The sequence below is a fragment of the Nerophis lumbriciformis genome, linkage group LG06 (genome assembly GCF_033978685.3).
Source record: "Nerophis lumbriciformis linkage group LG06, RoL_Nlum_v2.1, whole genome shotgun sequence".
Classification (NCBI taxonomy): domain Eukaryota; kingdom Metazoa; phylum Chordata; class Actinopteri; order Syngnathiformes; family Syngnathidae; genus Nerophis; species Nerophis lumbriciformis.
In genome coordinates this window covers 29,822,787-29,834,829 of record NC_084553.2, presented here as the reverse complement: position 1 = coordinate 29,834,829, position 12,043 = coordinate 29,822,787, and the positions used below count along the sequence as shown (strand labels likewise).

At 42.2% G+C, this 12,043-nt stretch overlaps 1 protein-coding gene across 3 annotated transcripts in view; it reads left to right on the top strand.

Annotated features, from left to right (window-relative positions):
* Positions 1 to 12,043, top strand: part of ap1g1 (adaptor related protein complex 1 subunit gamma 1) — a 53,725-nt gene that overhangs the window by 30,629 nt on the left and 11,053 nt on the right. For all 3 annotated transcript variants that reach the window (XM_061964056.1, XM_061964057.1, XM_061964055.2), the window contains exons 6-16: positions 3,275 to 3,351; positions 5,089 to 5,184; positions 5,350 to 5,430; positions 5,821 to 5,919; positions 6,016 to 6,071; positions 6,373 to 6,486; positions 6,596 to 6,736; positions 8,663 to 8,717; positions 8,826 to 8,948; positions 9,022 to 9,111; positions 9,216 to 9,340. In XM_061964056.1, coding sequence (XP_061820040.1) covers positions 3,275 to 3,351; positions 5,089 to 5,184; positions 5,350 to 5,430; positions 5,821 to 5,919; positions 6,016 to 6,071; positions 6,373 to 6,486; positions 6,596 to 6,736; positions 8,663 to 8,717; positions 8,826 to 8,948; positions 9,022 to 9,111; positions 9,216 to 9,340 — 1,057 coding nt within the window. The remainder of the gene's footprint in view (positions 1 to 3,274; positions 3,352 to 5,088; positions 5,185 to 5,349; positions 5,431 to 5,820; positions 5,920 to 6,015; positions 6,072 to 6,372; positions 6,487 to 6,595; positions 6,737 to 8,662; positions 8,718 to 8,825; positions 8,949 to 9,021; positions 9,112 to 9,215; positions 9,341 to 12,043) is intronic.

Sequence of the window (12,043 nt, the reverse complement as noted above, 5' to 3'; positions counted from 1 at the left end):
GATCGAACGTATTTAATATTTAGAAAGCATAAAAAAAGTAATCCATCTATCGCTATCCATCCATCATCTTCCGCTTATCTGAGGTCGCGTCGTGGGGGCAGCAGCCTAAGCAGAGAGGCCCAGACTTCCCTCTCCCCAGCCACCTCGCCCAGCTCCTCTCGAAGGATCCCGAAATAGTCTTCCCAACGTGTCCTGGGTCTTCCCCATGGCCTCCTACCGGTCAGATGTGCCCTAAACACCTCCGCAGAGAAGCGTCCGGGCGGCATCCCGACCAGATGCCTGAACCACCTCATCTGGCTCCTCAATATGGAGGAGCAGCAGCTTTACATTGAGCTCCTCCTGAATGACAGAGCTTCTCACCCTATCTCTAAGGGAGAGCCCCTCCACTCGATGGAGGAAACTCACTTCGACTGCTTGTACCCGTAATCTTGTCCTTTCGGTCATAACCCAAAGCTCATGACCATGGGTGAGGATGGGAACGTATATCAATCGGTAAATTGAGAGCTTTCTTTACCACAACGGATCGATACAGTGACAGTGTCCGCATTACTGAAGACGCCGCACCGATCTGCCTTTCGATCTCATGATCCACTCTTTCCTCACTCATGAACAAGACTCCGAGGTACTTTTAACTTCTCCGCTTGGTGCAAGATCTTTTCCCCAACCCGGAGATGGCACTCCACCCTTTGCCGGGCGAGAACCATGGACTCGAACTTGGAGGTGATTCTCATCCTTGTCGCTTCACACTCGGCAGCGAAGCGATCCAGTGAGAGCTGAATATTCTAGCCAGATGAAGCCATCAGGACTACATCATCTGCAAAAGGCAGAGACCCAATCCTGCAGCCACCAAACCGGATCCCCTCGGCCCTGACTGCGCCTCGAAATTCTGTCTATTAAAGTTATAAACAGAATCGGTGACAAAGGGCAGCCGTGGCGGATTCCAACCCTCACTGAAAACGGGTCCGACTTACTGGCGGTAATGCGGACCGAGCTCTGACACCGATCATACAGGAACCAAACCGCCATAATCAGACAGTTCGATACCCCATACTCTGAGCACTCCCCACAGGACTTCCAAAGGGACACGGTCGAATGCCTTTTCCAAGTCCACAAAGCAAATGTAGACTGGTTGGGCAAACTACCATGAACCCTCAAAGACCCTGCCGAGAGTATACAGCTGGTCCTCATTTCCACGACCAGAACGAAAACTACACTGGCCCTCCTGAACCTGAGGTTTGACTATCCGGCGTAGCCTCCTCTCCAGTACACGTGAATAGACCTTACCGGGAAGGCTGAGGAGTGTGATCCCACGATAGTTGGAACACACCCTTCGGTTCCCCTTCTTAAAGAGAGGAACCACCATCCCGGTCTGACAATCCAGAGGCACCGCCCCCGATGTCCATGCAATGTTGCAGATTTTTGTCAACAAAGCCAGCCCCACAGCATCCAGAGCCTTAAGAAACTCTGGGCGTATCTCATCCACCCCCAGGGCCTTGCCACCGAGGTGCTTTTTAACTATCTCGGCAACCTCAGCCGCAGAAATAGGAGAGCCCACCACAGATTCCCAAGGCACTGCTTCCTCATTGGAAGACATGTATGTGTGATTGAGGAGGTCTTCGAAGTATTCCCTCCACAGATCTACAACATCCTGAGTCGAGGTCAGCAGCACACCATCCCCACCATACACAGTGTTGACAGTGCTCTGCTTCCCCTTCTTGAGGCGGCGGATGGAGGTCCAGAGTCGCTTCGAAGGCGTCCGAAAGTCGTTTTCCTCCTGTGTCCGAGTTTTTGCCTCTGCGATCGCCAAAGCCGCACACCGCTTGACCTGTCGGTACCCGTACGCTGCCTCTGGAGTCCCATGAGTCAAAGTGAACCAATAGGATTCTTTCTTCAGCTTGACGGCATCCCTGGGTTCTGGGATTACCGCCACGACAGGCACCAACCACCTTGCGGCCACATATCCGACCGGCCGCCTCAACAATAGAGGTACGGAACATGGTCCACTCGTACTCAATGTCCAGCGCCTCCCGCGTGACATGTTCAAAGTTCTTCCCAAGGTAGGAATTTAAACTCTCTGACAGGAAACTCTGCCAGACGTTCCCAGCGGACCCGCACAATGCGTTTGGGCCTGCCAGGTCTATCCGGCATCCTCCTCCACCATTTGAGCCAACTCCCACCAGGTGGTGATTGGTAGAAAGCTCCGCCCCTCTCTTCACCCGAGTGTCCAAAACATAAGACCGCAAATCCGATGACACAACTACAAAGTTGATCATGGAACTACGGCCTAGGGTGTCTTGGTGTCAAGTGCACATATGGACATCCTTATGTCCGAACATGGTGTTTGTTATGAACAATCTGTGACGAACACAAAAGTCCAATAAAAAAACACCACTTGGGTTCAGATCCGGGCAACCGTTCCTCCCAATCACGCCTTTCCAGGTTTCACTGTCGTTGCCAGTGTGAGCGTTGAAGTCACCCAGCAGAACAAGGGAGTCACCCGGGGGAGCACTCTCCAGTACTCCCTCCGAGGTATTCAAAAAGGTCGGGTACTCTTGAGCAGCTGTTTGGTGCATAAGCACAAACATTCAGGACCCGTCCCCCAACTCGAAGGCGGACGGAAGCTACCCTCTCGTCTACTGGGTTAATCTCCAACGTACAGGCTTTGCGCCGGGGGAAACAAGAGTTGCAACGCCAGAGTGGAAGAGAGTCCAGCCCCTCTCGAGAGGACTGATTCCAGAGCCTTTGCTGTGCATCGAAGTGAGTCCGACTATATCTCGCCGAAACTTCTCCACCTCGCGCACCAGCTCAGGCCCCTTCCCCCCCAGTGAGGTGACGTTCCAAGAGCTAGTTTCTGTAGCCGAGGATTGGACCGCCAAGGGTCCTGCCTTCGGCTTCCACCCACCTAACAACGCCCCCTCCTATGAGTGGTCAGCCCATTGGAGGAGGAACCTACGTTGCCTCTTTGGGCTGTGCCCGGCCGGGCACCATGGGGGCAGACCCAGACAACATAGCTTCTAGGATCATTGAGACATGCAGACTCCTCTACTACAATAAGGTGGCAGCTCAGAAAGGAGATCTGTCATCATGTCTTTCATAATGATTGTGAATGATCCAAAAAGTGCAGTTCCCAGTTAAACTACTTCAACTGGCCATAATGTGTTTTGTTACTCTCCTTTTAGTGCTGCATTAAAAAATCCACAACCAAACAGCTTATGGTTATTTTATTCCTTTGCCTCTTTTCAGCGTAATGACCTCTACTTGGTTTATCCCCCAGGTGTTCTCCATACATCTGTTGTCCTCCTCACTGAGATGTGTGAGAGAAGTCCTGACATGCTGTCTCACTTCAGAAAGGTACAAACCAACTGTTTTTAGCTGTAACACAATTACTTATCATGATTGTATGTTTTTCCTCATGAAGAGTGTGCCAAACATAGTTGGTTATAATGCTACTGCTGCATGTGATTCTAAGATGGCATGCTAGTATCTCAGTCCACTGCCATTTTACATAGACATTAATTTGGTTTTGTGACTACCTCTGGTAATGGCAGTATTTGCCTGCATTTGCAGAGTCCGGATTTAGCAACATTAGCTTATGTCATACCTAAGGTGTTATATTTGAGGCTTTTCTGGTGTTCACATTTTCATTGCTCAGTTTGAGATTAAATGCGGCACTCAGGAGTTTGTTAATGGCGAAGCTCAGCACGGTTGAAACATTCACATCCAGCTAATTTTAGGTCATGTGCAGGATAAAAATATATGTGAAAGTAGTGGGAAAGTTTATGTCTGCACACTGGATTAACAGCTTCCAGACTAAGTGTTTGCACTGTGCAGGCCATTAAAGCACAGAGAAACTTAAATCTTGTGTGCCTATGCCCATTTCTTCACAATCTACTTAGTAGAGATGGCTCACTTTGGCCAAGTGGCTTTCTGGCCCATATGACAGACTGTAAGAAAATGCTGAACTTGTTAGTGTTTTATCTACTTTTGCTGTATTTTCCTCTTGTATTGTATATTCCACTGGTTGCTTTACAATCTTGGTGCAGCACAAGCCATGCCTGAAGCGCCCACCCCTCATGTTCATGATCTACTTATTTTAAGCTCTCTGAAAGTGAATGATTTTCCACTCCCTAACATCTACCTCATATTTTTTCTGTCATTTGTCTTTGTTACAATTCCTGCATTGTGTTAGAATGAGAAGGTAAGAGCGCATTCTGATCTCATAGCTGGTGCATGCTGTCATTAGTAATCACTCCTCACAGTCACCAAATATGTGTCGTATAATTCATGATGCTTTTTTCTTTAAAACAATTATTTGAATTTGTACAGTGATCATTACAATGTCCGTCAATAATACAGAATTTGAAGGATTCATTTGTCAGCTACACTTCTCATAATTATTTTGAGTCTGATTTTCCAAATATGCAATTAATCTGATCACTATTGAGTGGGTCTGTGTTCACATATTTGCCACAGGTGTTGTCACCAGAAACTAATGGTTTTTACAATGTGCCAATTTAATTGATTTGTCAAGGTAACAGTCTTAGGAATGTAATGGTGGAGAACTGTTTTTTGAGAAGATAAGGTCAAATGAAACACAATTTGAATATAATTTTAGAGATGTTTTGTTTGGGAACACAATTAGAATATAATTTTCAGAGATGTTTTGTTTGATTCCATCCCACACAATTGCAGTTGTGATCAACAAACATCAGTTTGACCACAAACACAAAATGTTAAATTTGATTTCAAAGAGTGTACCTATTTAGGAATCACCTAAGCCATGTAATTAATGATCTTGTAGTTTCTAACATAACGTATTCTTATAATAACATTTATTTTCACTAAATGCTCATAGTAGTGATCCTGTTGGCTAATTATAGTTAACTGCACTTAAGTTATTTTGATTTCACATATTTATCTGTAGTTTGATTACCAATGTTTTACTATAATAATCTATTTTTAACCAACTTATAACCCTTCCATTTTGCTTTGCTCTTAATAATGACAATCATGAGATGTTTGCAATGAAATCAATATATTGTGACACCTCATTTTTCCTGTCTGTTTTGCTCTTGGTCTTTTTTGTAGCTGGTTCCACAATTGGTGAGAATCCTGAAGAACCTCATCATGTCTGGATACTCTCCTGAGCATGATGTGTCAGGCATAAGTGATCCTTTCTTGCAGGTAAATCTCATTCTACTGAGTGCCAAATGTAGTAATGTTGTAAGTTTGAATGGCTGCATTGACAGTTCAGAAGTTGAATCATGTCCACAGCAAGAAATTCACATGTGGTATTAATGACGGTATATTAATTTCATATAAATTGACCAACTTGTTTACTGTTCTCAGGTGCGGATACTGAGACTACTGAGGATTTTAGGCAGAAGTGACGATGACTCCAGTGAAGCAATGAATGATATTCTTGCACAGGTTCGAAACATTATTGATTCACATTGTTTATTACTGTACATTCATTCTTTTGCAAATTAAAGTTGTTATAAATTATTTTATATCACAAATTGTTGTAGCTAGAGAACAACACAAATATATGCATCACAGAGCTTAGCTCACATTCAAAGAAACGCTGTATGATGATAAAGAGTGATCCATCGTCTGAAAGACTGTTGATACTTTTATCTGACAGCATTCATTCATTTCTCATCTCACATTTGATGTCATTTCTATTTGAATTGATTTTTTAAATGCTGTAAGCCTAAAGGGAAAGTGTGAAAACATTTGCTTTAAAAATAGCTACTTATATGTGACACGTCTTATTTTACCCAATTGTACAACTGACAACTGGAATATTTTTGCATGCAGGTTGCAACGAACACAGAGACAAGTAAAAATGTTGGAAATGCAATCCTGTACGAGACAGTATTGACGATCATGGACATTAAGTCCGAAAGTGGACTGAGGGTAAGCTCATTGAATATTAATTTTGTAAAAAGAAACAAAAAATGTATTGTTGATTTTCTACAATCAAATTGATAATACCGTTCAATTATTTTACAGGTTCTGGCTATTAACATATTGGGTCGATTCCTCCTTAACAATGACAAAAATATAAGGTAATCCCCTCTGTCTTTTAGTAGGCATATTGTAAATCGTTTGATTCTGCTTAATAGCCGTTTGTGCATAAGTTATTTATGTAATTCCTATACCAAAGCAGCTTAATTAGTGGAACTTGAGCTTAGTTTAAAATCTCTTCCAGAGATAGTGGTCTTATTCCATTGCTACCAAGTTGAATATTTGTTGAACTTCTGCTACATCTAAAGCTTTCTATCAAGTGAATAGATTTTTTACGTTTAGTCCAATCAAGAGGATTTTATAAACATTGACTATTCATCCTTTTGAAACTCACCATTGCAGATATGTGGCATTGACATCCCTACTAAAGACGGTACAGACAGACCACAATGCAGTGCAGAGGCATCGAAGTACCATTGTGGATTGTTTAAAAGACCTTGATGTGTCCATCAAGAGGTGAGGGGAGGGTGATTTCCAGTGATTGGGCTTAGAGGACGTTCATCAAAGAATATTTTATCTAACTGCTTTGTTTTTGTTCTTGATCTACTTCTCGTTGCTACTGCAGACGTGCAATGGAGCTGAGCTTTGCCCTGGTGAATGGCAACAACATTAGAGGCATGATGAAAGAGCTTCTCTACTTCCTAGACTCTTGTGACCCAGAATTTAAAGCGGACTGTGCGTCAGGAGTCTTTCTAGCAGCAGAAAAGTACGACTTAAACCTTTCCTAGCACATTACAACTGTCCTGAGAAGCCAACATGTACTATGATTAGGGATACAACGATTATATATTTTGACTGCACGATTATAATAGCATTATAATCATAAGTTTCACAAATATTATGCATTGATTGATTTCACAACAAAAAAATGTATAAATTCCCATAGACAGTCCATAAAGATTTTGATGGAAATAACTGTAATCAAGTAACAGTACAACATTTTTTATAAAAACAAAAATTAGTATTACTACTATTAACTTTTTTGATCCCACTTGGGGAAAATGTTATTCAAACAAAAATGTGTTAGTGTCATCAATAGTCATCCATGCCCATTTATTAATTTTTAATAATAAAATGTATGCTGTGTTAACTGGAATGCGCATAATTAGATCGCATGGTATGGTGCTGTTATTTGACAATTATATGTTAGTGTTTTATATTAGCTTAACTATGGTTTATTCAACACAGACGGAAGAAGCAATCTCTTAACGTTAAATGGTCCCTGAGTGAAGCCCTTGACAGGTGTACCTGTTGCTGTTTGTTTACACTGAACTGACTCAAAACTAAGCTACTGATTGTAAGGGACGTGTCTGTATTTACCTCAGTTCTTCATGAAGTAACTTGCCACTAACAACATTTTAGCAAATTATTATATTTTACCTTTAATTTGGTGTGTAAAGCTGCTCCAAATTGAACGTATCAAACCCTTAAGCCGCAACTTTCTTTTGGCAAGTTTTGCAAATGGGGTAGCCATCATCTTAAATGACTCCCTTTTAAATGCAAAACCAACTTTTCTTACCTATTGGTACCTGTTGTTGTGTATTTGTGATCTGCGTAAGTCCTGAAAATGTTATATCAAATCTTGAAAGGCAATGCAGAGATATTTATTAAAATAATTTTGCCTTCCTTTCTTTTTCAATTGGGGATGTCACAAATTGGGAAAACAGTCAGCGGATTATCCATATTTGGTAAAAATGTACCCCGATTGCCTTGCTACTTTTCCCATTGTAGTCTGCGCTATGGTCAATAAGATCCTTCTTTTTTTGCTATCCTCTTGTTGTGGGGCAGACTGGGTTGTACATCGACATGCATCCTCCGCATTTGCCATTTCTAATATAAAGTAGTGTATAGTTCTAACTTACATCTGTCAGTAGACATGCTATGGAAGGGCTAAAAACTACAACAAAGGGGGCGGGAAGAAGACGCTGTCAAAGTGGAGGTAGTAAGTAAGACCGCCCACAAAACGGAACATCCTGAAGAGCCAGTCAGAAAGCCGCTCAAAAACGGTCTGTAAAACATTAATCTATGCAAAATTCTGACCAAAGAACTACCGTTACATGTTATATAGACCACAAGGAAGTGTTTTGAATGTAGAAAAAATATATAATTATTTGACCCCTTTAAGGGTACTTTTAAATATCTGAAATGTTCTCACATTTTAGCTTCTTTTTGGGGTGGCAGCAGTTCACTGCTTTGTCCTGTTGTCATTTTTAACCTAGCTTTGCTCTTGTTTCGTGCAGGTTGTGCCGAAAAATAACGTACCAGCATAATGTCAGTTTATAGCGAGTGAGGAGGTGCCTTTGCATTTAAATAATTGTGACGTTTTTAATCACAGCTAGCAGAAAAAGGTTAACCATTGCATCCCTAACTACAATGGAAGATAATGGCTTACTGTCCCATAGGTTTATGATACAAATAGACTAAATCAAAGTAATGCCTGACAAAATATATATCACAGGGGGTTGTTTACCTTGAAAGAAATGCTGTGTGATGATAAAAAGAGTGATCCATCGTCTGAACGACTGTTGATGCTTAATATTTATCTGACAGCATCAATCTCCTTGTTGTATTATATGAATATCTTGTCCATCAAGCCTTTCCTGACTGTATCACTGTCTGCTTTGTGTGACAGGTATGCTCCTTCGAAAAGATGGCACATAGATACCATAATGAGAGTTCTGACAACAGTATGTATAACTGCATAGCACCCTAGAAGGCTAACATTAATTTCCCTTTATATTAGTACTGAAGACCTGCTATATTTTAATCATTTTAATCTGTGCTCAACGTTGCAGGCAGGAAGCTACGTGCGCGATGATTCTGTTCCTAACCTTATTCAGCTCATCACCAACAGTGTTGAGATGCACGCATACACTGTACAGAGACTTTACAAAGCCCTTCTAGATGACATTTCACAGGTGCTAAAAGAGACTAATATATCCTCTAGCAATACTTTGCACCATTTAAAGTCTCCTGTTTTTGTCTATGTAGCAACCACTTGTACAAGTGGCATCCTGGTGCATAGGGGAGTATGGAGACTTGCTGGTGTCTGGACAGTGTGAAGAAGAGGAACCTATTCAGGTACATGCTGACGCATGACTAATTACAAACACGTCTTATACTGTGAGGAAAAAGTCCTGTTAATCAAGAGATGATGTGCTTACCTCTCCCTCTTTTTAAAAAAGGTGACTGAAGATGAGGTTCTGGATGTCTTGGAAGGCCTTCTAGTATCCAATCTGTCGACTCCTGTGACTCGGGGCTATTCACTTACTGCCATCATGAAGTTGTCAACTCGCTTCAGTGGTGTCAAGTGAGTAATTGGATTACATTACCGTATTTTTTGGACTATAAAGCGCACTTAAAATCATTCATTTTCTCAAAAATCAATAGTGCGCTTTATAAACCGGGGCGCTAAAGTACGGATTAATTCTGGTTGTGCTGACCGACCTTGAAGCATTTTTATTTAGTATATGGTATAATGAGAAGTGTGACCAGACGATAGAAGTCACACATAAGAGATGCGACTCCTGTTCAATAAATGATGCCAGCAAAGCAAGACCAAAACTTTGATCTTTCATTCAGAATATTGAACATTACACACGGTGCTCAAAAATCTGTCAAAATGACTTTGGTAAGCTACGAAGCCGACCGCTTGATGGATTGTCAGCACATTACGGCTACTGTAATCAGACATACTGTGCTTCAACATATGGGTATTATTATGGAAGGACCCCAAAATAGCACATTAGGAGACATATTATCCGGAGTTTTGTTTCGCAATATTATGCAAAATTAACTTTTTTCACCTATTGGTACCTGTTAACATGTTTCTCCATATACTGGGTTAACGCATGCGCAGTGTTTGTGGGCGGGAAGAGGGGATCGAGTATTTTCGGTTTTACCTCTGTGGGTCAGTTGATTAAAAGTTGTGAACCAGAATAGACGTCGTGTTTATTCACCCTCATTTAACATTGGTAGCAGAGGATGGTTGAGGATGGCTGCAAACTATAAAATACTGCCGAGGTTTGACGAGTCCAAGCCATACGAGTGCTGGAAAAATGAAGTTAACATTTAGACGCGGGTTACAGAACTCGATAAGAAAAAGCATGCACTGGCTGTGGCTTTGGGACTTGATGGAAGAGCCAGAGAAATCGCAATGGAGATATCTGCGGAGGAGTTGGACAATGACAACGGTATGACGGCATTATTTGCAAAACTGGATGACGTTTTCCTGAAAGAAGAAAGGATCGCGCATACGAAGCGTACACGTACTTCGACCACATCACCAAAAATAGTTCTGTTTCAATGGTGAACTATATTATTGACTTTGAACAGCGCTACAACCGGATGAAAAGGTACGATATGACACTCCCTGATGCGGTGTTAGCCTTTAAACTTCTTGACACAGCCTGCCTCGATGAGAAAGACAGGCAGCTAGCACTGACGGTTAACACGGAGCTAAGCTTCTCGTCAATGAAGTCAGCTCTCAAACGGATATTTGGAGGTAAAACAACGGGCTTGTCAAGCGAGATACAACTGAACCAGGACGCAGCTTTCCTCACAGAACAGCCACAATGGAGAGGAAGACGGAACACGCCGTTTCAACGTGGACAACAAAGATCGGTGACGCCGTTACCGGGTACAAACCCACTGGATAAGTACGGTAAACGATCACGTTGTGCCGTGTGTCAAAGCACATGCCTCTGGGCGAAGGACTGCCCGCACAAGAAGCACGAACAAGTAAAATTGACTGAAAATGATCATTTTGATGAAGTTAATATCACGCTGTTAACAAAGGATCCCCAGTCTAAAGCTGAGATTTTTATGACTGAAGCTGCAGGCTCAGCAATCATAGACACCGCCTGCACTCGCACAGTGTGTGGAGAAAAGTGGCTTGAAAGTTATGTAGATAATCTCAATGAAAAGCAGGTAAATAAGCTCAGAAGTACAGAAAGGTCTAGCAACAGACAGTTTCGTTTTGGAGATGGAAATGTGATTTATTCCACCAGAAAAGTGTGTCTTACCTGCTAAAATAGGATGGACAAAGTGTAACATTGAGACAGAAGTTGTCAAAGTCGATATTCCACTCCTGCTGAGTAAAACATCATTAAAAAAGGCAGGAACTACATTAAACATGGAAAACGACAGGGCAGTGATGTTTAAGCAGCAGATACCTCTTCAGTTTACCAGCTCAGGACACTACTGTGTTGACATAAGAGACAATGATGACATGGAATGTCGAATTCAAGATTTATTTGCTAAAGATGAAGTCCTGATCGTAACAGAAAATATGTCCACAATCGAGAAGAACAAGGTCCTTCTCAAACTTCACAAACAATTTGGCCATGCATCAGCAGATCGCCTGCATAAGCTAATTCAAAGTTCAGGGAACAAAGACAGGGACTGTCTCACTATTTTGCAACAAATAGTGGATGAATGTGACACGTGCCAAAGATATAGCAAGACAAAGCCAAAGCCAGCTGTGGGTTTGCCTCTAGCTTCGGAATATAATGAAACGGTGGCGGTGGACCTGCACGAGCTGGAGTCAGGCATTTGGTATTTACACATAATGGACCATTTCACACGTTTCTGCGCTGGAAATATTGTGAAAACCAAGAAATCTTCTGTAATTGTCAACTCTCATCCACACATGGATAAGTGTCCATGGTCCTCCCAAAAGGCTCTTCAGTGACAACGGAGGAGAATTTAACAATGAAGAGTTCAGGGACATGGCAGAAAACTTCAATATCGAGATCAAGACAACCGCAGGATACAGTCCATGGAGCAATGGACTGTTGGAACGTCATAATCAGATGCTCACAAACATCGTCCAGAAAGTTAAACGGGAAAAGGATTGTGACTGGTGCACTGCCTTGGACTGGACCTTAATGGCTAAGAACTGCATGCACAGTGTACATGGTTATAGTCCACATCAACTGGTATTTGGTCAAAAAATTCAGGCCAAAAGTGTATCTCCACTCGGTGGGTCTGTAGTCTCAAAGAAAGTGACACT